Source organism: Euprymna scolopes, chromosome 5 (genome assembly GCF_053919585.1).
Source record: "Euprymna scolopes isolate OS-2025 chromosome 5, ASM5391958v1, whole genome shotgun sequence".
Lineage (NCBI taxonomy): Eukaryota > Metazoa > Mollusca > Cephalopoda > Sepiida > Sepiolidae > Euprymna > Euprymna scolopes.
In genome coordinates, this window is record NC_136486.1 from 24912216 (window position 1) to 24938920 (window position 26705).

Genomic DNA, 26705 nt, shown 5'->3' on the forward strand with positions numbered 1-26705 from the left:
TAAAACCACTTGATCAATTTACATTTTTGATTTTTGGAATATGACATTTTCGTTTGTCACAGATATGTACATCAAAGATTTTTCTATATTTTTTATTTTTAATATAGGGAGTAGTCTGGACTAGAACAGGATATGCATTAATAAAATTATCAGAAAAGATTTCATGTGTTTGGGGGGGGGTGATCTCGCCTATATGCAACTTTGAAAAATGCACACTGAATATATTTATTCATTAAGCAAATATTTATTGAAAGTAAAAATAAGGGAAAACAATTTTTTTTTTAATTCTTTTTAAAAAGAAAATTGCAAACATGATTTTCTTTTGAATTACTTTATCTTTTTCTTCCACTCTACACTCAGGCAACTGAGTAAACAATAAACATGGAAATATTTTCATTGAAGAAAAATCAGTTTGAAAAGAAGATAGATGAAACAAATTGAGGAAAGAGAGAAACTTACTTGTCCAGTGGTTGGTCCATTGGCCTTTCTCAAACCATCTTTAAAAGCAGAAATTTCTTTCTTCAAATGTCGGTCAAGTTCGTCTGATGAAACACGAACCTGCAGTAAAGGAATGTTTTGCTGTTTCAGTTTTATAACTGAAGAAAACTATTCTATTTTTGTAAAAATAACTGTTTTCAAAGAATAAAAAAAAAAATAACACCAAACGACTTAATTTTATTAAAAGTTTTTGATTTTGTATTTGAGCAATATTGCATTGGAGATGCAGCTATGGAAACTAGTTACGTTAAAGGTTGATTTGTAAAAATAAAAAAAAATAAAAATGGTATACCAAAAATAGAAACCCCCTATACACTTTAATAAGGTGTTCATTTTACATTCATGAATATAACAGAATACATGTGTAGTCTGTTAATTATTAATAAAATAAAATAAGCTTTACGACTTTCTTATGTGACCTTACAAAGATTGAAGTCAAGACGCACATGCTATCTTTTTTTTTATACAAACGCATCTTAACTCAACAGATATGAGATGCAGTTGTTAAACTTTTAACATGGTTGCCACAGCCATAGGTATTTGAAATTCCTGACAAATGTAAAATTTCCCTGACCAACTGAATAAGCAATTTCACAAATTAGTCCTGATAATGGCCTCCAACCTCCCCTCACAGCCATCCTCTCCACCCATTTATTAATGCTTTCAGCAAGACACACACAGTGTATGTGAATTGATAGTTCCTTAACATAACATGGCAAAAAGGATTGATTTTCTTGGAAACCTAACATCAGTTTGTCGTTCAATTAAATGAAGCAATATCCTACTAATCCAAAATGTGTCATGTCGTTGAGATGCAGCAAAGAATTTAAAATGTTCGAAAACAATAAGAACAAAGGAAAAAGAAAGTGTGTGACTTCATTCACAAGTCAACTTTCTTGCATTACAAAGGGAAACGATATGCTTACCAGAAATTTATCAACTGTGCTAAACACTAAACATGAGTAAGAGCAACATCACAGAAAGTTAAATGTTTGCATCTTTCATCACGAAAAGGCAAAGACAAGATGAAGGAGTTCCTATTTACCCAACTTCAGTTTTTTTGTCATCACTTCAGCCTCATTCTTAGCTTCATCTGCTTCCTTTCTTTTCTCTTTTCCTTTAGCTCTTAACGCATTCGCTTCTATGATCAGATTCCACTTGTGGCTTTTTTCAGCTTCTGCACAGAGATTGTCTGCCTTGTCTAACAATGCTGATGCCTCTGACTGTAGCCTCTTTTCCTTCTTCTGACATTCCTTTAATTCAGAAAGCAATTTTTGCATATTACTTTCAACCTCACTATTTTTTGGGGCTTTTTTTCTGGTTCTCCGAAAAGGCAGAATACCTGTCATGACTGCTTGCAGGATTTGAGCAATTTCTTGCTGACTGGAATGTCATGAAATTCACATTTCATGTGCTTCGCCCCATCAAAGACAGTTCTAAATGCCTTCACAGTATCCTCTCCCATGTTACAGGAAAGGATATCTTTGTTCTCTGAGAAACCACATTCAATGCCAGCTTGGCCACGCGACAACACTAAAACCAATTTCACTACCTTCCACATGACATTGTAGTGTGGCTTTTCAGCAAGGAACTTGAAGAATTTGTCCAACCTCTGACAAGTGGTGAATGCCTTAAATTCTTCTTTGTGATACTTCTGAAGTTGTCAGAAGAACATCAAACTGTCGTTTGGCTACATCACACTCATCTGCCTTGAATTGGCGACACACTAGCAGTTTGGCTAACAGTCTCTCGAATTTTTGAGTTGCATCATCAGGCTGAAGGGCCATGTGTCTTGGATCAAGGGCAAACTTCTCACTAGTTGGTACTTCAAGGGACATCTTTCTAGAATCTTTGCTGTTACTGCTATTAAGAAAATTTGGCATTCAGAGAAAAAGGAGAGTATCTGCAATTGAGAAACTTTCCGGTCTTTTTGCAGCTTTTCTGTGATGGCCTTAACAGCAAATCCAACAACATCCTTTGGCGGTAGCAAGTTGTCCTCTTCTTCAAGTTCTATATTGACCAACTTTTCCGAAATGCAGTGTCAATGACATCCTTTTTAACGAACTTTGACATGGCACTTTGTACGATGTAAGCCAACTCTTGTGCCATGAACACTGCCATTGGATCATCCGTTCGATGCTTTTGTAGGTAAGGTTGGAGCATATTTGCTTGGATGACAAAGAACTGAAGTTTAGCAGTTATGAAAGGGTCTCGTGTACCTGCTTGCAGTGTTGAAGCTCTGAATCTTTGGTACCTTACCTTTATGATCTTTTAATGTCTCATTGACATACTTGACAATGTTTGGCCATATCATTATAGCTTTCTGCCACAGGGGTATCCTCCAGCCATCTTGTTGAACAAAACTTGTGAGGAAATTGTGTGCTGCCAGTAATATTAACAAAATCTTCAGTTCGAGCTGGAGCATCATGAAAGAGATTATAAACAGATCTGAGAAGACTATCAATGTTCCAACCTGTTTTTTGTGCTCCTGTTTTGAAAGCTCCATGTATGACATGTAGGACATGTAGGACATGTAGGCTGCAGGAACCCAGGTTTAGTAGCAAGGGAATATCTGGATCCTGTTCATTACGCAATAGAACTTCCAATTTGTGGAGGGCTCATCCATGGAAACCTGAACCATGTTAGCCTGATTAAAGGGTGACAATCCTTTCAAAAACTTGTCATATAAATCTGCAGCACGGGTATGACCTAAGAACTCTGACCCAAAATACTGAGTAACTACCTCTTTCACCTCATCATTCCAATACGTTACAAGGCGATCCATCTGCTCTTCTTGGATGACTTTGTTAAAGGACTCATCAAAAGACACAGAAAACAATGTTTCTGGTTTAGAAAGGACACTGAGCATTTTCTCATAGAAATAGGGAGCTAATCCGTACTTCACCAAGTATGCACACTTTGTTTTTCCACAGGAGAACTTTTTAGCAGTTTCAGAGTCTGGGAACATCCATTAAAACAGTTTGTGTTGCTGCTAAATGAGCAAGAGTAATGCTTCATGACTGTCTTGACTGCGCAAACAATTTCTGCTTCTAGAACATTATCTTTTTAACATGAAGGAAGCCAGGTTGTTTTGCCAGTTTTTTTACCTCTGAGCGCTGCCCCGGTGGTTTTCCTTGTGGTGGTTCAGATATTGTTAACTGATCTGCAAGGGGTGCAACCTTTTTCTCTGCATCTGCGGATGAAGCAGCTGCACAAGCATCACTATTCAAAAGCATTTTAAGTGACTATAATTCTTGTTTGCCTTTCAGCAAAGATTTCAATCGGGCCTTATGCTTATCTCCAGCTGCATGGAAAGACAGAGCCTTTCTGCCCATATTTCTCAGTTCAATGTTCTTTCCACAAGGGACACATTTTGCTATGTGACTGTCCATTAGGTGTTTTGCTACCCATTGAGAAAAGCTAGGATCTGCAATACAGGAAGCCACTGAATGTTAAAACTTGTCTTCTTACTCATCTTTCCAAATCACAGCATTTCTGAAATAGATAAATACAAGCATTATTGAAATGGAGATTTAAATACTTTTCTGTTAAATTTATTAACACTATATTAAGGGGACTCTTTGCCAAGGTGATCAGAGTACCAACACCACCAGTTAGCCTCTTATGCCAGGCTACACCATGAACAGTAACCATGGGAAATCCAGTTTAGCTAGGTTTCAAGGTAAGTGGACTGTTAAAATAATGTTGTTCTACAGTGCAATACAATGGCTACATATGAGAATGAAATTCTTGTGCTACCTTGACATTGGCAGCTTGCATTCTTCACCATAGAAAAACACCACTGAGATGGCAGTAAATAAATTAGTACTCTTAAAATTTCACTTTTCCCTGACTTTTTTTCAAAGATGTAATTTTTCCTTGACTCAAAGTGAAATTCCCTGATTTTCCTTGACCTTGAAGAATATTTTTTTCCCTGACTATTTCCTGACCTGTGGCAACCATGTTTAAACAGCACATGAAACACTTGATCGAAAAAAAAAAAAAAAGATGCTAAAATCATTAAATGTCCTGCTTTGAGTGTATTAAACAGTTCAATTAAATACAATTTAGATAAGGCCTCATATCAGTAAGGGGAGAGGGAACAATACGCAAAAATGCAGTTGAGAAGAAGGACGCAAAATGGTTCATATTTCTTCCTGATGAGCCAAGATTATCTGGAGGTTGAAATGGAATACCCCAAGAATAAAAAATAAACAGCCAATAAATAAGTTTACTAGTGAAATAACTAAGAGGAAGGTCCTGAAAAGACCTGTATTCTCTCCTGATGACCAGACATTAACTATAAACCAAAATGAAATGCTCCAGAAGTAAAAACAACTGAAAAACATGATTACATACAAGACTACAAGGTAAGCTGTTTCTTTCAAAACAATATCTTCTGTTGTCCGCTTGCTTCATGATGAGTTTCTGTTACTGTTCTGGTAGCAAATCTCATTTGTGTCTAGAATTCTTATTCTAATATTAACTTTAACACCACTTTTTTATGTCATCTTACAGAGATTAAAATCAAGATACATAAGCTACTAAATCTAATGTCTAAAATTATTCTAAAATCAATCAAAATAAACCAAGTGGTTCCATTTCTACAATGTTTAAAATTTGATACTTAAACTCCTGATAAAATTGAAATTCAAGGAATCTTGCTTAATTTTTTGTGCTTAAAAACAATGAATTAAATTTCATTCAAAAATTTTTTTTTTAAATACAAGTTGCCCTTACATTATAACCACTAGCAATTCTTTAAAAAAGACTGAAATTTTGAGAATATTAATTGATATCCAATACTTATGGTTCAACAAAATTAGTAATATTCTGACATGAAACTCAAATATATTCCAAAATTCATAATGATCAGTTTCAGTGTTTACTCTGCACAAACACATACTTAACTTTATACAGAAAAGAGATATCAGATGAGAGCCAATAATCTACATTATCATCTTTAAGATTGAACAAAGAAATTATTGCATTTCCATGGTTTAGACCAGTTTATTTAATATTGCTAGTTTTTAACTTAATTTCATTAGCACAATATATTCTGTTACATCAGATGGATGTATGGCTGAAAACAGAAGAAAACGATCATTTAAAACTTACTTCATCAAAAACAGGATATTAATAGGATTATGGAGTACTGCTGCCATATCTGGGCAGGAGCTGCTAAAAACAGCCTATCCTGCCTTGACAGAGTACAAAATAGACTCCGTGGCTTAGTGAGGGATGCCCTTTTCTCTTCCCTGCAACCTCTCTTCCACAAAGGAGACGTTGCAAGCCTATCTTTGTTTTATGGTTACTTCCATGGCAAGTGCTCGTCTGAGCTCCAATCTCTGGTCCCCCATCGCCAATTTTTCACAATAAACACCCGTCTAGCTGAAACCACTGTCAAAAATTTTCCCCACTCTTTACCTGTGCCAAAATACAAACGTAGATTCCATCAACAAAGCTTCTTTCTTAGAAGTGCATGCCTGTGGAACTCTCTTCCGTTTGCCTGTTTCCCACCTGACTACAACTTGGATGTCTTCAAGTCCAACATAAACAAATTCCTGATTAATCGCCCCCCCCTTAAGTAATGACACTTTATCAAATCTCCAATACTAACTATTACTATGATACTATCCCATTGATTACTGTACACGCAATAACCCTTATCCTCAAGTGGCTTCCAGGCCTTGATAAGTGGTGATCCTCCATGTAAAAAAAAAAAAAATGTGCTCAGTATCTCAGATAGTTTGACCATGTATAGCATGCCAACACTTGCATCAACTCTATAATGTGTCTGGATATCCCAGGCACTGGAGAGCATGATAAAGGAAAACCTGGCTTGATTGCATTAGAAGCAATATGACTATGAATCACATGGAGAGCAGGTGTAAAATATTAACTGGTGTCACCAACTGTGGAATCTGGAACACTCACAGCACCCTAAATACAAAAACTACATGATGAACATAAATTGTAATTATTTCTCAAATCCAATTAACATATTCTGTGATTAAATGCCTTAAAAATTGGTACAAACCTGATATTGTGCAACATGTAGTGTCTAATGGCAGACAAAAACAAAAAAGAAAATGGCTATTATTAGCAATCTCGTGAAGTAAGATTTCTCGTCTCATCATATGCAAATGAGATGTTGCCAGTTTGAACAAAAAACCTGTTTTTCAGAGACTAAGTCGATTGTGATTTTGAAGTAGCAAGCTTCGACAGCGTTGTGTTGAATTTTGGAGTCTGGAGCTTTGACAGCAGTGTGTTGAATTTAACCATGGAAATTGTTAGTTGAAAGAGCAGAATAGCTAACAATTCATTTTGGAAAGTGTAGAATAGTTAGCAATTGATTATTTAATCACATGTTTATTAATTTTGATAAAACTATACATCCCATAAGAGAAATGGGTACTTGTACAGATTTGGAACAAAACAAAAACCGACTAGGTTATGATTAGCTTAGGTAAAAAAAAAGTTTTGCCTCGTTCAAAAGCCATACCCGTCCAGAGAAATGTCATGACTTACATAAGTGAAATCAACAAAGTCACAGTCCACATCCGTCATGCCAACTGTCCCAATTGCATAGCCATCTTCTTTCCAGGTAAACTGAAAATGCATTAAAATTCAATGTAAAATTGCATTTCATTTATGAGCATTAAAGTTTGTTTGAAGTATACACAAATTTGGAGAGAAAAAAAAAAATGGAAGGAATATTTCAATTGCAAAATTATTGCATTGTATGTTACAAACAATGCTTGGAATCAATAATAGATTTTTTTCAATAGACAGTGAGCAAATGCAGCGCCCACTTTAAACAACTTTCTCATTAACAAATATTAATGCGAAATGATGAATACACCATCTTCTAACGTCTCAACTCCTTTTCTATCTCATGCAACTTCAATTACTAATCAGCCAAACCAAGTTGTAGACATGTTTTCTAGAACAACTGCTGAACTTAGAAAATCTGAACATTAAGTATCGTTTGTGTCTGTGTAACAACGTTTCAAGTCAGCATGTTTCCAACGCAGTAGAATCTGAATAGCATTTATCAAGTTATTGCTTTGCTTGAAGAGTATTTTTTCCCATCAGAAAGCAATACTTTATCAACACACAAAATTCATATTTTTCTATTTTGAAACTTAAATAACTACCTTTGTAAACTAATAATCCAATTTAGCTTCAGTTTTGACAAAATGCCATTTAATGGTGGGTTCTGAATTTTAAAATGCTGGATCAAAAAGCAAAAAGTTGTTATTAGGCTAACTATATTTCATGGTGAGCTTACTTATGATTGAAAATTAAAAAGAAAAAATAATTACATATGCAAACTTAATTTTATGAGCAAAGAATGGGAAGCTTAATCTTAATAACTGATCATAATGAAGGAACATTTTTTTAAATATTTACACGGTTTGAAAGAATAAAATAACAGTAACATCTTGATTGTTTGATTAAGTTTCTCTCAAAAAAAAAAAAAAAAAAAAAACTTACTTCTTTTTTCATTTAATTAATTTGGTGATTCCTATTCGTTTCATTTCAATGATTTAAAATAGTGGATGATCATTTGTAAAGAGATACCGAGTGGGTTTGTAGAACCAGAAAACTAGAGACGTCAACTTTATTTCTCATCGTTCTGAATTCTCTATCTTAATTCTCGGACTGTCAACAGCTAACAACTGTCCATGGCATCAGTTTGTACAGTTAAAAGGATTAGTTGGTTTAGTACTTATCCAGAATAAGGACTGTGCTATAGTTGAAATGTGTCAGCCAGTTTAAGTAAAATGCCAAAATATGCCAAAACACTTAGCCAATAAAATTGCAGCAACCAATATCATTTAAGAACATTAATTTGCTAGCATTGGTTTATTTAAAAAAAATTTTTTTTTAAATTAAAATAAATAATTAAAAAAAAATCAAAGAAATAAATCCAAAAAATGTTTGTTTGCTATCAGTTGTTTGTTATTTAAAAAATATACACCATATATTTTGGCGTATAATATGATCCTTAAAGTTAAAAAATCATCTCCAAAAACCAATATTTCATAAGATACTGAGTGTTGCAATCTCTAGCCTAGACTAAACAAACATGGTTTCATGATTTTACGGTCGTCTTAGACAATCAATATATGATAAATTTATTAAAATTTGCTCTAATTTTGTACCTTGTCTTATCTGACGGTCACCTTAAATGCTGAAATATACAGTATTTATGAATCTTATCTTACAATGAGTATTTTTTTTCTTGATTAGAATTTTAATTTTTTTTAAGTTTAAATAAAAATTGCCTATTAATTATTAATCATATTTTCTTCATGACAACAAAAAGGATATTTTCATTGAATTATCCTTATAATGACAGAAATAATATAATTTTTATTGAAAAAAATAGTCAGCATTTGCAAAAAAAAAAAAAAAAAAAAAAAAAAAAAAAAAAAATCAAAATTTCCCTATCACTTTCATTGTTTTATATAACCTGCCTAGAAAATTCTGACAATAACACAGTCCTTATTCTGCATATGTAGTTAAATGGCATTTATTTCCTAGTTAATCTTTCCAAGTGGTCCTAACTATGGGTGAGTGGGAACATCTATAATAATAATATATAATAATAATATCACAAATGTACCAAGCTAGTTAAATAATGTATTACAAAACGTTACAAAAACAATGTCAAACTTACTTTGCCTAATGTCCTGTGAAAGAGCAAAGCATGGAAAATACCTGAAAATATAAATGGAAAATTATAGGAAAGAAATCCATTTATATAAAAAAAAAAAAATAAAGACTGCAACTGTCAACTAAATTATAACAAGGATTTCAAAACTAGTCAAATTAATAAATGCAAAAGTTGAACTCATTTCTCACACTAATGATAAGGTTACTTTTACACAATAGAAACACCATCCTTTTTTATATACTGCTCATGTATATGCGATATAACTTGCAAGGTTAAATAATTTGCATATTAGTTTTCAAAAGGAACATTTTAATAATTAACTTATTTGTTATTTTTTTTTTAAGTTTAATAACTGTTTTGATTTTAATATAATAAATAGTTCCGTTTCACAATATTGTTTTTTTTCCTAAACATTTAGCATTTATATTCAAATATTGCTGTCCTTAAAGTGTCCATCTTGATTTTCAATAAGTTGCAATGTATTTTTGTATTACAAGTGAAAATACAAAGTAATATCTTCCTCCCCCCCCCCTTTTTTTTTTTTTTTACAAATCAGATTTAAAATACATTTGTATCAAAATTACCAAAAATTTTAATGCTTTATTTATATAAGTAAAAAAATAAATAATAATTTGCTTCATGTTTGCAAGAAAGTTATGAAAAGTTTATTTTAAATTAATGTTTAAAGTATTTCAAGTAACGACCTTTGCAAAGTGATAGTGAGAGAAAGACCAGTTACTATTTCTATATTGTCAAAACATAAAATAATTTTCATAAACTTTTTACCTATTTGAAAAGACAAATTAAAATTGTTTCTGACAAAGGAGGAAAATTGGTATTTTCTAAGTCAGAACCTATCCATCTAACACTTATTGCTAGCTAGTTTTTAACCTTGAAGTATATTTTCTAAACTTCTTACATTAAGTGGCTTCGTACCTTGTCTGGAGTGATTTCCATACAAAACAAAGATATTTTGATTTTTAGATATCAGATTATTTGATGCAACAATGTGGCGTTTTATTTTTATTAAAATTATTTCACTTTTCATAAACAATATCATGTTATTTAATGCCATGGAGTCGGTTCTATTTTAGTTAGAATTACTCAGTGCTCAATTACCATGATTTATTTAATACCATATTTACATATTAGATTATGTCATAGCAATAGTTCCATGCCTCGGCACCAAAACATACAGTGTGCAGACGATATTCGTTCATCTACGAAAGTTTCATTTTTTTTTTTAGATTTATTCACCAAACATGGATCAGTTCATTTTCATGAATTGTTTTGTCAATTGCATTCACTGCACATGCATTTGGTAATAACGACAGCCTTAACGTGGCTTTGAAACCAGCCACAGCCTTCCTCACAGTCTTCCAACTTAGAGCCCTAAAGGCTCTGACTCCAGAGAACAGCCAAGTCATGCTTTTGTCTTTACTAACGATATTTACTCACAAAGAACAGTTTCAAAAACTAAATATGATCTCATTTGAGCAGTAGACCATGCGAAGAGACCAATTCTAGCATATAGAATCATCAAAAGAAATTTAAATCTACCATTAAGTTAATGTCTTTGCCCTGATGCTAACCACCCTGGTTAAAAGAGATGAAGAAAAAAAAAAAAACATACTTACTGGCAACTGATTCCTCAATCTGACGACCCTCAACTTTCTGAAAAGAAAAAGAATGTTGAAATAAAACATAAGATTTGTCAATGGCTGATTCTAATACGTGTGTGCGTGTATAACACAATGTTTGAGTGTTACATATGAAAAAAAAAGAAAATCTGTATAAAATCAAGTGTACAATTATATAAAATTTATTGAGGAAGACAATGAAAGTATTTTTGAATCTCTAAGTGCACTTCTAAGATGGCTATGTAATATATATTATAGGCAACAAAATGAGTAACCCAGCCACCTTATTTTTTTTATATAAACTTTACCATTGAGTGACTCTTCTTAGCCCAAATAATATTTTTAAACAATCAATATACAAAAATTTAAGTGAAAAAAAATTATTCTATATCAAATTTGAGTTATATTATGTAACAAAATTTTAATCGAACTAATATGCATTCAATAGAGGTAAACTTCTAAAATAATGAACTTATGAATTATGAGATGAATTTTCGAATCAATACAGTAGCGTGGACATGTTATGTTTTTACTTTTTTTATTTTATCATCATTTTGCTAATGTCCTATAATTTTCAATATTTAAATACAGATATGCTGAAAACCTAAATCTTAGGTATATTACCAGCCACAACTACGAACAACGGTTCATTAATTTAACTTACTAGATTGGCTACAGTTATTAAGTAATACAAACTACTTCAAATGAATATACTCATTTCTGGGGCATATCACCAACTAGAAACAGCTAATCATCACAGTTGAGAATAATATTGAATCTTCCTCTCTACACTCCAAGGTTTTGGCTGTTTATGAGTTTAATAGAACAAGTCAGTAAATTATTACAGCAAACAAGAAGGTTGAAATACTGATGTAATGATCGGAAAAAAAGAAAGATTGCCAATTCTAAAATGAGGCAACACAAGTTCTTGGCACACTAATAGAAAAGAAAGATATGTTAACAGAATTGCATTGTCATTAACTTTACTGACAATAATTTTCTTAAATAGCATTAGTTAAAATGCAAATAGATTTAAAAAGATAGCCACATAAACAAATTCTTCATTCATAATAGTTTTCTAATTTATAACGTTGCCTAAATCCAATGAATTGAAAAGAATCAGATTAAAAAAAAAAATTGTTATAATTAAACAAAAAGTGAAAGAAAATTATGCTACAAAATTCGTTATAATATATAGCATAGTTGCATGTATACATTGGTTCTCATTAAATCACTAAAGTTAAGCAGCATTTAACTTTTTTCTTTTTTTACATGGGGGTCACCACTTATCAAGGCCCGAAGGCCACTCAGGGATAAGGGTTATTGCGTGTACAGTAATCAATGAGATAGTATTGTAGTAATTAGACAGTATCTGACAAACTCATGGCACTTGTGCCTCGCCCCTGACATAAATACTCCCGACTAATCTGACAAGTAGCAAAATCCCACCCCTTCATTCTTGAGGTCCCTAGATGTCGAAAAACCTTCAACTCTAATAGTTTATTCCTTTGCAATGCTAGACTTTGGAATTCCCTCTCTGTTTCCTGCTTCCCTGACTAACAATTTTCAAAAGTTAAAAAGTAATGTGAACTGACATCTCACTGCATCCAAAAGACAATATATTTATTGGGAGTGAAAAAGAGTAAAATTAAAAACACAGCTGGGTGACTATTTGAAGACACTAAGTGCTATATATATTCCGGTATTAGTGTATGCATAATACTTTGCGGATATGAAGGTCCCTGCTTTGCACAGTTTCAGGTCACCCTTGGACAGGGTGCAGCCTCTAATATTCTGGAGGGTTACCATACAGAGGCTAGATGGAGTTTCTAAGCTGTTGTGCAGGCAACACATCTATGAAAGAGGGGCTCTGTTGAAAAAAAAAAAAAAAAACTGGGTAGAGGGAGCCCATTCGCCTTGTACTGCAATGTTATTAAAAACAAAACATCTGCTTCCAATTTATCAAAAGCCAGCATGGAAGTTGTAAGGCTCATAAAACTGTCATAAGAATGATCATGTCAGCGAGCAATCAGGTCTAACCAGAGGTTTTCATGGCAAGTGTTCGTCTGGGCTTCAATGTATGGTTCACTCTTGCCAAACTTTCACAAAAATCACTCGTCTAGCTACAACAACTATCAAGAGTCTCAACCCCTCCCCCAACTCTCTATGTGTGCCTAAATCTAAACACAAATTCCATGAACAGAGCTTCTTTCCTAGGAGTGGCCGCTTGTGGAACTGTTTCCCTGATCTTCTTTTCAGCTTACTACAATATGGTTGTTATCAAGTCAAATATAAACAAGTTCTTGTTTAGCCACCCCTCTAAATAATCCATATCTACCTCATTTCCACCACTATTAATATGCTGTTGTCTCAGTGACTATCATACATGTATTATCCTCGAGTAGCTTTCAGGCTTGGATAAGTAGTAGCTTCTATGCGAAAAGCATTACATATGAGTGATAGTTCTATCCTTGGTAAAAGTACTCTACAGGCCATCACCTAACAACAAAAAGAAATATTTAAGTCAAAATCCTATACACATAGGAGTGTGCATTCGCCCAAGTGATATGCAAACTCATTGATACCATCCCCAGTTACTGCTCTGGTAATACTCACTCAGGATCTCCAGGCATGATACTCCTTGCTAATCATCGAAACAAAAAGTAAACTTGTTAATGCATGCTAACACATTTATCTACTATTATTATTTTATTCTTCATTCTACAATATTCACTAAACACTGAGCAAATGCCAGCTGTGCATCCTAAGTGCGTGCAGATAACAATATCCGACAACCACAATTAACACATGCTCAATTCTATTCAATCTCCAACCATGCTTCAATATGTAAATTATCAGGGTAACTTAGCCCAACATCTAAATTTTTCAAACCGGGTCCCTGCTTCCCCAACTGTACTGACATGTAGAAGTTTAAGTGTAATGTGAACTGACATCTTGCTGCCCAACTCCCTACATAGTACCCCTGTAGCTTAGGTCCCTGATAGCAGCCCCCTACATCAAAGTGGCAATGTGCCTTGTTCGGGGTGAAAAATGTAATGATATAATAAGTCTCCCTGACATCAAAACTTTCATCTTTCAGACATCAAACAGACAAAAAAGAAAAAAAAAATTTAACTATTAATTATTCTTATTCTCTATCTAATCCATACGATGGAAGGTGATGATGGTTAACGACATGGACTGATAACCTGGTTGTACAAGCACTTTCACTTAAGATGTTGGCAACCTTCATGTGGTCTCTTCTGTAAGCACCCAATGTCTTTCTAGAAAAAAAGACAAAAGAAAAAAACAGAAAAATATCATAGAAACCAATACCAATAATTGGAATTATCCGATTCATATGAAATGAATGACTTCATATGATACAGCACTCCATTAATTTGCTTTACACATGTAATAAACATTGATTTCAGTCATTTGCTTTATTGGATGAGTACCCATATCTTATTCAGTTGTCAGGTTCCGTTGGGGGAACAGCTACAATACAATACAGCACAGTGGAGCATGTAAATATACTGGACGATCTTTAAAAATTTGAACATCAAATGCAGCAGCAAGTCCTGAGAACATATACCAGAAAGATCTGTTGCGAATAAATCATACGCCATTCACTATGACTATACACAATTTCTTCAGCTCGTACCTAGAAAACATAGCTATTAAAATTTGACAGTGATATAGGAAAAGAAAGGGGGAAAAAAAAAAGCAACCTTAGTAGCTAGTGTCGTCCCCAATGATGCTGCGTTAAACAGAGTTAAGAGAGAAAAGATAACGAAATATCAAGGTTTTATGTACGACATTTAAAACAAAACAAACAAAAAAAATAGAATCTTAGGAAAATCTTTCATTCCAGTAATTATAGAAGCAACTAAACAAAAAGAATTTCAAAAACTACTCGGCAAATATACCCGATGAACCAAGTGCAAGATATATATATATATATACAATTGCACTTAAAAAGGTCAGAATCTTAAGATCTCTCAGTTGGAATGTCTGAGGGTGCTAGTACACTTACTGATCCGTGCTATGTTTTTTATAGTATTTTCAAGTTTAAAGTTTTATATGTTTTTATTAAATTGTAAGGTTAAATTATAGAATAGGTACACAACACCCTCCCATCCCCATGTTAAGAATGGCTTTCTAAATGTTATTTCAGCACGGATCAGTATGTGCATGAGTACCTGTCTGAGATAGCAGGTGAATGTCTGGGATCCGGTAGAATACCCCATCCCCAGCTAAAACAAAAAAAGAAAAAAAATCCCTCTCTAATTTCTATTGTTTACAATTGTTTCCAAATTCGTCTTCATTCAATAAAATATTCCACACTATTCATGATCTAATCTGGTGACTTATTCCAAAAATATAAAAACTAAACAGGAAAAAAAATAAAATAATTGGTTAATAGATCTAGTTTTTGACTTTCCATAAAAAAAAAAAACAATGTCCACCCTAATTAGAAATGATATTAATTATTTTCAGAGTTTTAACAAATCAACTCATTTTTTCCTAGAAAAGTAGTTAATCCTAATCATTCCAGTCCTTCCTTGTACTCGATCTTTTTTTTAACTTATTTGCTTCAAACAAGGCATATTGCCACCTGGACAAAATGGGCTCTCTCACTTTTTTTTTTCTTATCAGTTTGTTAAGCTGGGGATAGGGCATCTTACAAGATGTCAAACATTCACCAGCTAACTCATATTCTAACCGAGAGATCTTTTTAAGATTCTGATCTTTCCTTTAAGTACGATTGTTTGAATCTCTCTTGCACTTGGTTCACCTGGTATATTTGCAAGATTGTTTTTTAAATTCTTTTCCATGAGGCCAGTACTATTTAGGACCATGTTTACAGAGACACTATGTACAGTTTAGCAGCAAGACCACATTACATTTAAATTTCTGCATGCCAGTAAAGTCAGGGAGACAGGAGAGAGAATTTTAAAGTCCAGCAGTTTGAAGGAAGAAACTATTAGAGCAAAAAGTTTGTTATCTAAAGACTTCTATAATAAGAGAGTGGGATTTTTTTGTTTGTTGGGTTAGTTAGAGACATTTATGTTGAGGAGACACAAGTACTAGGAGTTTGTCAGAACACGCTCCATTTAAAATCCATTTAGAATTATGTAGGTAAAATTGAGAAAAGCAAGTTTCGTTTTTAGATAAACACAACATCAAGTAAAATTTGGTCACAATTTTGTTTTGCTTCAGCTTATTCATTTAATGCAGACATATTTCAAGCATGCTTTTCTCAACTTTACATGCATAGTACTAGATGGATTTTAACTGAAAATGATTCATTATTTAGTCATATATAACAAAAACATTAAACCATTTGTAGTCTATACAAAAATTTTCTCATGTTCTTCTTCGACTGCAACTATTAACGTTAGCCTACAACATTTTATTTTATTTTATTTATGACCTTACAATTATAAAAATTAAATAAGGATAGTACAAAATGTTTTTGATGGGGGTATGAGACGAATGGATTCGCCAATCATTTTTATAACCAACGGCTGTGCTAAACAACCAATGAAAACGTTGCAAAATTATTATAAAAATTGTCGAATTTTGGATTCAATCAGTTAGCCGTTTGCTACGTCACGGACCGCATTTAATTCTTCGCCGCCATCTTGGTCACTGATCTGAACTACGCCGTTATCTTTGTTCAACATAATATCTCAGAACTTAAGAGGTTAACTACGCCATGGACCGCATTTGATTCTTGGTCGCCATCTTGGTTACTGATCTAAACTACGCCGCCATCTTTGTTCAACACAATGCCTCAAAACTTAACAGATATGAATATTAGTAATGGGTTTAGGGCATGAAATAAGAGTGCACAAAGGTTCTCATTAATTCCTAGTAAACATTGGGCACACTACAAGAAGGTTAAAGACTACAAATTAACCGAAAATCATTTGATATCACTTGTAATCCCCTACTACCCAACCAACCCTTTGACACCACTTAAAAAAAAATGTAGTCTGAACCAATAGTCTCTACCTACTGTAAAGGTTGAAAAAAAGTCTGCAATCTACACTGCCACCAAGGTTTCAACCCATGTCCCATCGTTGCAATGTTGCATCTCTACAAGTACATTAAATGGAATGTGCTCCAATGAATTCATGAGAATAGTGCCCTGTCGATGTATATACCATCCATTAACCCCGGCAAGCAGCAAAATCCCATGGCTTCACTATAGAGGTCCCCCGATGCAATAGAATATTCTACTCTAAAAGTTTCTTCCCTCAAACTGCTAAATTTTGTAATTACTGTTTCTCTGACTGTCCTAAGATATGGAAGTTTAAATATAATGTTAACAAACATCTTGCTTAAAGGGTTCCCTAATTTGCAGTAGCCTCTTATGTCTCAGTCTGGTCTTGTTTCCGGGTGAATTTTAAAGTTTTAAGAAAACAAAAAAAAAAAAAATGGCTTTATGAGCTGGGTACAAAGGACGCATTGTGTTCTCCAATCTCGGGCAACACCACATCTTGACAATAATAAAAGTAAATTAAAAATTAAATCATTTCAAAAGTTGTTGATTATTCAAACTAAAACTAATAACACTGTGCAACACTCGAACAAAGTAGAGGACATCTGTGGTTATTTTTATATGCACAATGGCATGGCAAATCCATTTCCGTCCTTTTTGTTGAATTGCAAAATTGTCACTTTCAAGAATTTTGTGGAGAATCTTAGTGATATGAGTGATGAACATGACGAGAGATTCCATGAAGACATTTCAGTGATGGAGAAACGTTTTAAAGGAAAATGGAACACTGGCATGTTGGCAGACTGTTGCTAGAGAATAAAAAGAGAGGATGACACTCAACGCAAGAGGGTTAAGAGGACGAATACTTAAACTGTGTTTTTCATTCATAATCTATAATATAAATTTCACCTATCTGTTTAAATGTATGTATGTATGTATGCTTATATGTCTGCCTAAAACTTTCGATAGAGGCGACAGAGTTTCACAAGATTGGTATCGTTTTGAAGCTTGACCCTTCGGATGATAAATATCCAAAAATTGGCTAAAAACATTAATTCCTTCACCCTCAACTGGGAACTTTTCTACCGGGAGGTGTTGCTTTTTTCACCAATATATTCGAAAGTGATTCCCTCTTTGATTGACTAGCCTTAATTTAAACTGCCACTTCCGGTTTGGTGATGGGCACAACGGCAAAGACGTCACGTTTTTTTTTTTGCAAATTCTTTTCCTCCTTTGCAATATGGGTTCAAGCCTGCCTACTACCACATTTTTTTTTTTTGCTCAACACACACCTCCAAACACCCGGGCAACGCCGGGCATCCAGGTTAGTTAATAATAAATAATAATAAAATATGATTTATAGTACATGAAAACAGTTCCTAATCTTTTTTTACTCACATTCGCCTCTAACAAGGCATATCACTACTTGGATGTAAGGAGCTGCTATTTGGGACCATTATTAGGAAATATTAACAAGATGTTGGTTTACACTACATTTAAACTTCTGCATATCAGTACAGCCAGGGAAGCAGGTAGCAGGAAGGGAATTTCAAGGTCTAGCTGTTTGAAAGAAGAATCTATTGGAATAGAAAACTTTCTGGCAATTAGGGACCTCAACAGAGAAGGGGTGAGATTTTGTTGCTAAGCGGGTTTGATGGGGATATGTATGTTGAGGGGGCACAAGTGCAACAAGTTCATCAAAGCACATTCCATTAAAATATTTGTAAAACAGGCACAGAGATTCAACATTGTGGCGATGGGACAGAGGTTGGAGCTTAGTTGAGAGACCTATTAGATTGAAAACTCTTTTTGGATCATATCCAAAAGGGAAAGGCTAGTGGTAGATGCACCAATCCAGATGTAGCAACAATAGTCCATAAATGAGCGAATGGTGGCCTTGGTTATTTTCAGGTGTGAGTAGTTTTCTAACTCGATAGAGGGAACCCACCTTCTTTGCAGCAGTCTTTGCAATGTCCTGTCCAATGTTTTGTTCCAGTTCATACTGCTCATGAATGTTAGGCCGAGGAGTTTGAAGGAAGAATTCTCAGGTAGGGTATTGTCATGGATATTGGTGATTGGATAAATGTCATGTAATTAAAGGAGAGCAGCTTAGTGTTACTAGCATTAAATGTTACCATACATTTGTGGCCTTATTCTATTACAATGTGGAGGTAATTTTCTAACGATTCTGCCATTGTCTTAGATTTATGTACATCCGTTCTTCACTCATGGATGTTATAGAGCATTGTATCATCAGCAAATATACCCATCTCGGACACAATATTATCAGGGAAGTCATTTATGAATATCAGAAATAGTAGTGGTCCAAGGGTCGACCCTTGAGGCACTCCCGCATTAATGTCCTGGCTTTGCCTGCTTTATCCAGTACATGGTGTATGCATTCAGAGATGATTAAAAATATCTGCAGTAGAAAGACATTGCCAAAATCCATACTGATTGTCAGAGAGATTTGCTTTCACGAGGTGGTGGACTAGTGCTTGATTAATTAGGGTCTCAAAGATTTAAGCAAAGAGAGGGAGGAAACTGATAGGGCGATTAATTGAGAAGGTCAGTCCTTTCACCAGAATTCTTGTACATTGGTACCACACAGACCATCTCCCAGCTATTAAGGAAGTAAGGTTCATCAAGGCATTTATTGTAGATTTTGGAAAGTACGGAGACTAGTTCATCTGAGCATTTCTTAATTAGTATAGCAGGGATGAGATCAGACCCACACGCCTTGAAAGTGTTTAAGATTTTTATGGTATCACGGGCATGAGAAGGTGTGATTGTTACATCATGTAGTATGGCTTCAGTCCGCATGCGGAAATTTGGGAGAGAGTTGTTTGTTGGCTCTAAGGTGGAGTTGGGGGCGAATCTAGAAATAAAGGTCCTACTTAGTATCAGAATATTTTTCTTACACAGAATAGGTCTTTAGTGGTATTGCACAGTGTAATCATAGAAGCGATCATCCAATGCAGAAAAAAACAAAAAAAAAAAAAACAAGTTTTTTGTTTTTGTTACATTTTTACCATAAAAAAGGCACAGAGCCACTTTGATGTAGGAGGCTACGATCAGGGACATAAGTTGCAGGGCTACTATGTAGGGAGTTGAGCAGCAAGATGTCTGTTCACATTACACTTGAAATTCTGCATGTCAGTACAGTTGGGGAAGCAGGAACCCAAAAGGGAATTCCAGATTCTAGCTGTTCTGGGGAAGAAACTATTAAGCTTTCTTACATCTAGGAATCTCTACTGTGTAGGGCTGGGACTTTGCTGCTTGTCGGATTTGATGGGGGTATTTACGTCAGGGGTATACAAGGGCTTATCAGAGCATCCACCATTAAAATACTTGTAAAACAGGCAGAGGTATGCAACACGTCATTGGTGGGACAGGGGTTAAAGTTTAGATGACAGTTCAGGACCTATCAGATTGGCAACTCTTTTAAACCCTGTCCAGGAGTGAGAAACTAGTAGCAGATGCACCAGCCCAAATATGATAACAATACTCCATACATGAACAAATGGTGGCCTTGTAGAGGTACAGGATACTTTCAGGCGTAAGTAACTTTCTAGCATGATAGAGAGAGCCAACCTTCCTCGCAGCAGCTGCAGCAATGCCCTCGATGTATCCAACTCATGTTCCCTGTGAACATTAAGCCGAGGAGTTTGAACAAAGTACTTTCAGTTAATGTATCATTGAGCAATAGCAGCTGCACATGTAGAAGTAAACCACTGGGGAGAGTGGGGTTCACTATAGAACTTCCGTGTGGGACATGTGCTTTAATTGCTGCTTTGAACCATTCGATGGTCTCATTTGCACAGTTCTGCAGGAAGAGAAAAGATATTTCCTCATAGGGCATTTCTGATGAGATCCCTGATCGCTTCCCAGTAAGCCTTCGTACAATACCTTGTCATTTTACGCAATAGTTCGTTAGCATTGGGTTGAGAGTTTAGGGTGTTGCGGACCAGGATATAATAATACCTTAACTCTCCACAAGAAAATAATGAAACGAATGGAATTGAAGGAAACAAAAACTCAATTGATGGATCGGATAAACATTGTTTATTTACTGTCGAAAGAATGAATGTTTTAGATATAACATGTGTTCATGTCCACGTGGGTGTAACCATCGTTTGTAGAGGACTGGTATTGTAGAAGGAAAAAGGAAATGTGTTTTCATCTCACGTTCGGGTCACTATCGTTTGTTCGCGCGTGGGGAAAGAAGTGAGTAATATAGTAGAAATGAGAATGATAGTCCAGCGTGTAGACAAAGACAAAGATAGTGGGTTGAAATCAGTTAAACTGTGCGCTATGTTAACCGTCAGCTAAGCGGTGGTGTTCTCTGGCACAAGTAGTAGATAGAGAGAGAAAGAGTGTAAAGTGTACATACTGTTTGTTAGCCTTTTGTCCCACATAGTAGTAAAGGGCGTGAGGTACACGTGTGTGCGCGCATGCCGAAAAGGCACGCTGTCGGTCCGTAGACCGGACAGCTCGAAAGCTGGTCCTAAAAAGGAAGAAGCCGCTTATTGCTCTTTCTTTTATACTTGTTTCCGGTGGTCTTTTGCGCATGTGTGTATGTCCTTTGAAAGGGGAAGTGATGCTGTCCTTGTGTGCGTATGTGTGCACGTGTGCGAGTACATGTGTGTACGTTAGCATGTGTGTATATACACGTGAATGCGAGTGTATGTACGCGAACATGAATATATGTACATGTGTGGACGTGAGCGCGTATGTTTGTGTGCGCGTATGTATATGACAAGTAATATAGCTTGAAATGTGAACTCGTGTTTTTGTGTGAGACTAGAAAAGGCTCGCGCAAGGATGAGTTCTACCATTATCACAGCGTGATCAGCATTCCTGAGTGGGTTTTGGGTATTCGTTACACAATCTTTGGGAACTGTGGTCAGAAATAGATCTAGAAGTGAGGCTTCTTGATCTTGCTGATCTGGGAGACGGGTTGGAAACGTAACTGTCTGTGATAGGGAATGAGATATAGAGAAGCTATGTGTTATGCTACCAGCTGCGTCAAGCCAATTACTGTGGTAGACATTAACGTCACCAATATACTTGCGCACTAGTATCTAGGGAGAGTGCTGTGTCTATGTTGTCAGACTTAGGGTACAATCCTGGGTTGAGGAAGGCCTGTAGAGAAAATATAAGTAGCTAACGTTGTTGCAGGTTCAGTTTAAAGCAAATTTCAGTCTATGGTCCCCCCTCGCCTAAATTTCACAAGAAACACTCGTCTAGCTGTAAACACTATCAATAATTCCCCCCACTTTTTTTCTTAGAACTGCACGCCTGTGGAATTGTCTTCCATTTTCCTGTTTTCCAGCTGACTACAATATGGTTGTGTTCAAGTCTAAGGTAAATAAGTTCTTGATGAGCCGTTCCATATAAGTTATCAAATTTACCGAATTTTCATTTCTAATGATTACTATATTGTCCAATTTCTACTGTACACTCTTTAACCCTTATCCTTGAGTGGCCTCTTGGCCTTGATAATGTGGGGATGCCTGTGTAAAAAAAAAAAAAAAAAAAATGAAGGCCTGGTCATCTGATTCTGGTTTAATCATAATGTTTTATTGAACTGTCATTTTATTTTAAAGTTTCTCTTTTGTGTTTCATTTTACTTCAGTCCAAATTCTCAGAAATCTATGAGATACATAGATATTCGAATGTTCCATTAAAGTTCTTTATCTCTCAAACATTGTGTTAGTAAAGAAATTGAGAACATAATTTTCCTCTGCCCAATTAACCATTTTTATACGTTGCAGTATATCTTTCATGTTGGTCTCTTGGTCTTACTGGATTCCAGGACAAGAATTTATCTAGTCTGGTGGAGTATCCAGCTTCGTGCTATTACTTGAGGTAATATCACTTGGGGAAGGTGCACCATTCCTCGGAAAAGCTGTGGAGTAGCCGTAGTGAGATCTTATTTGGGCTAGGAATACTATGTGATTTTGAATATTTGGTCAGGGTTTACTTCTATGGAAAAAGTATCCTCATGCCAAACCCCTGTACAGAGAGACCTTAGACACTCGAGGACAGTGTCTAGTAGGCATTAGTTTTAGGGTGAGAGGTGCTGGACAAAGTGGTTGTGTAGAATACCAAACATGCCACACAGTTGGACCATCATCCGACTCTTCATCTACAGAAGTGTGGCCTAAGAAACATTTTTTATGCCTACACAGACTTATTTTCTCATATCACCCACATTGTTTACAAAAACCATTCAGCGGAAGTGACGTCAGACAAATTTTAAGGTACGGAAACACTAACTTTTTTAAATCAAATATAAAAATAAAAGTTTATTCAAACAGTCTTTATTTGAACTTTTATAATAAAATATGTTTATGCACTATTTTTTTTTTAATCAAACATCAGGTGTTGGTAATTTTTTCCACATCAAACATGAAAATAGAACAGTTATAAAAAAAATATTAATAAACTGTTTTTTTTTTTAAATAAAAAAATAAATAAATAACCGTTCATAAATAAGTCATATTTTCATGTTCCATTTAAAAAAAAACAACCAAAAAACACCTCTGATGTTTGATTTAAAAAAAAAAAAACAGATCATAAACATATTTTTATTATAACAATTATAAAATGTTATAAAAATTCAAATAAAACTGAATAAAACTTCAATTTATATACTTGCTTTTAAAAACAAAAAAATTATATACAGCGTTGGTCAACCGACCGTACCTTAAAATTTGTTTGACGTCACTTCCTCCAAAGAGTTTTGTAAACAAAGTGCGAATCTTAACGAAAGCCTTCATTTTTTTTTCTAACAATTCTTAGTAAAATAGATTTACCTTCCTTAGACCAATGAGTTAAGATTCCGAATTGTCCTTATAGTTTTATTTAGCATCTCTGTTCAAATATTCTTTTCTTTATCGACTTGATTTTTAATATGTTGCAATCTTCAGTTGAAAACGAAGAAATCATTTTGCAATTTAGAAATTAAAATTTGCTTTCTTTATGGTCACATTTCAAAGATAACTATGATAAACAGTAAACACGCATATTAACCTAGTCGAGTGTGACCATATATCTACTTATAGAAAAGATTGGTATTTTTTGTTTTGTTTTTGTACTTTCTTTCCATCTCAACACTGATCTTTAAAATGACGATATTTAAAGGTTTTCGGCTATGCTGAAAACGAATATCATATTTAAATTTCGCGCATACAAGTACTTTTCTGGTTATTAAGACGTTTATTATCCAATGTAATCCATTATGTTTTTATCGGAGGCCATGTTTTCCCCCTCCCTAGCTGAACAAGTATTAATGCGAAAATGCATGTTACAAAAAACTTCCTCTCCCCATGTTAAGAATGGCGAACACCACTGACATTTATTAAGTAATATATTAGAAAAAAAAATGTCTTAATATCCAGAAAAATACTTGTTTGACCCAAATTTGAATGTGATATTCGTTTTCTAGCATGCCCGAAAACCTACAGAGGTTGTCATTTTAAAGACGAGTGTTGAATTGGAAAGAAAGTAAAATTATTAAAAATTAAAACGCAAATAGGTCATAAGTGAGTAGTGATTGTTTTTGGTTAATTTCCCAACTGCAATTCTTTCAAATAATTTATGTCAATAATGGGTACTCATGTACTTATTAATCCGTGCTGAAATAACGTTATTATTTAAAAAAAACATTCTTAACATGGGCAGGCAGGGGAGGATGTTTTGTACCTATCCTGTACTTTAATCTTACAATTGAATAAAAAAAAATAATTAAACTTGGAAATACGATTTAAAAAATAGCGCGGATTAGCAAAAATATATAAGAATGATGATCACACGATGAAAAAAAAAATTATTCAAATTAAACAAATATTTTCTTTTTGGGTTTCAAAAACGAAAACAAACTAAAGACTTACTTTTAAAAGTTGACTTTTAAGTGTATTTAGGTCTGTTTTGAACAAATATGATACTTAAAATTGTCGCCTACAGGTAGTTCCCAATGTATTCCCTATTGTTTTCATTTTTGTTTGTTTTTGCACGCGTGTATTCAATTTTGCAAAAAACGAACTTGGCTGATTTTCAGAATAACAGAGAATTTTAAAGCTAGTAAACATTAATCAGAAGTTAAATTTCCAGGGCATTATTACATCACATCAGCTGGCAAAGAATCTAAACAAAGAAATACGGAACTTGATTTAACCTTTTGGTACTAAATGCAGTGAGTGCACTTATTGATCCGTGCTGAAATAATAATGTTATTTAGATAGCCATTCTTAACATGGGAAGGGGGGTTGTACCTAATCTGTATTTTAACCTCACAATTTAATAAAAACAAATATCGTAAAACTTTAAAATATTTTTTTTTAAATAGCGCAGGTGAATAACTGCATTCATTAGCACCGACCTTTTTTATTTATTTGTTTCAAAATAAAAACGTGACGTCTAGTTTTCTTTCAGAGCCTTTATTTTGTGACTTTACCCATTTTCAAAACGTTAAAAAAAATCTTTCAAAGTAAACGTTTTAACAGTAAAAAAAAAAAAGAAAAGAAAAGAAATCGCTGAAATATACGAAGCCAAAAAAATAGCAAAATTTTACGATCAATTTTTCGCATTCCGATGACGCGTTGGTGCCAACGTCAGAAAGCTTTATTAAAAATTTAAAACAAAACATCCTAAAATTAATTGATATTTACAGCAGAATACGGATTGTGTTATATTTTAGATAAGACTTTCGAGTTATATTCAATTTTTACGGCATTTTTTTCTCATTAAATTGTTAGGTGAAAGTACAGAATAGTTACAAAATGCCCCCACTCCTGAGTTTCTAAATAATAACGTTATTTTAGCACAATCTGTATTCTGCATAAGTACCAATTAATTAAAATGTAACATTAAAAAAAACTTTTTTTTTAATTTCTCGATATCACTTACCAGTTCAACGACTTGTGTTCGAGCATTCATCCTGTGTAAATGATAGAAGTTACTTTAAAATACATGCTTAATGTTTACCACTAGCTCGCCATTTTAAGTGATATCATCCTATTTACCGTAAAGTAAACTCGGCTGTCGTGATTTCGTGGTGTTTAAATTATTATTATTATTATTATTCACAACAATTGTATTTTGCTAAAAGACACCAAATAAAATATGTTAAGTCTAATAAGTTTATTATATAATGTATAATCAGTTAATTATTTTTCTCAGTAGTGTCGTAATATCTTTTTTAGGTTCACTTTTGGCACACATCGTTTGTGAAGTTATCAACTGCGCGTGCGCAAGCAGACGAATTTCAATTTTTTGTTTGCTTCTTTTGGTATTTGTGCAAAATAGGGACCTCACTATCGTCTGCATATTCCTGACAGGTTACGTAAACCACTGGAAGATGCTGAACGAAAATTTCTCGTGTTTTTTTTTTCTTTTTGTTATTTTTATTTTCTTTTTTTCCATGATTAATGTATAAAACTCTATGAAACAGTTAAATATTAAGGAAAAACTATATTTATGAAGACTAAAATGAACAATAAATACAAAGTACAGATCGTGGGCGTGCTGAAACAAAAACGATTGTAAATAAAAACAATTAACATCCAATACACCATTGACTATTATTAATACCATCTTAAATTAATTTTAGTTATTTATTTGTGTATTGGGTGTGTTGCTGTTAAGTAAACAGTTTTTCGTAAATCCTGAAGATTTCGGCCACAAATCAGCTTTGCCGATATCTCCAGGATTTACAAAAAACTGTTTATACACACCATGACAATATATAGAAATCATTTATTTACGATTTTTAGCGATTTACTATTAATTATAGCCATTACAAGGCTGATTTTGATCTCTATTTCTGGAGAGGTTGTTAAAGGGGAGCTAACCAGTGATGAATTTT

At 34.1% G+C, this 26705-nt stretch overlaps 1 protein-coding gene across 3 annotated transcripts in view; it reads right to left on the bottom strand.

Annotated features, from left to right (window-relative positions):
- The window catches only part of LOC145276741 (autophagy-related protein 101-like), a 225175-nt gene extending 199288 nt beyond the window's left edge, over positions 1-25887 (bottom strand). For all 3 annotated transcript variants that reach the window (XM_080127967.1, XM_080127969.1, XM_080127968.1), the window contains exons 1-5: positions 25748-25887; positions 10822-10858; positions 9188-9228; positions 7030-7110; positions 460-558 (exon numbers count right to left, since the gene is read on the bottom strand). In XM_080127967.1, coding sequence (XP_079984093.1) covers positions 460-558; positions 7030-7110; positions 9188-9228; positions 10822-10858; positions 25748-25777 — 288 coding nt within the window. In that variant the 5' untranslated portion in view covers positions 25778-25887. The remainder of the gene's footprint in view (positions 1-459; positions 559-7029; positions 7111-9187; positions 9229-10821; positions 10859-25747) is intronic.
- Positions 25888-26705: the final 818 nt, after the last annotated feature.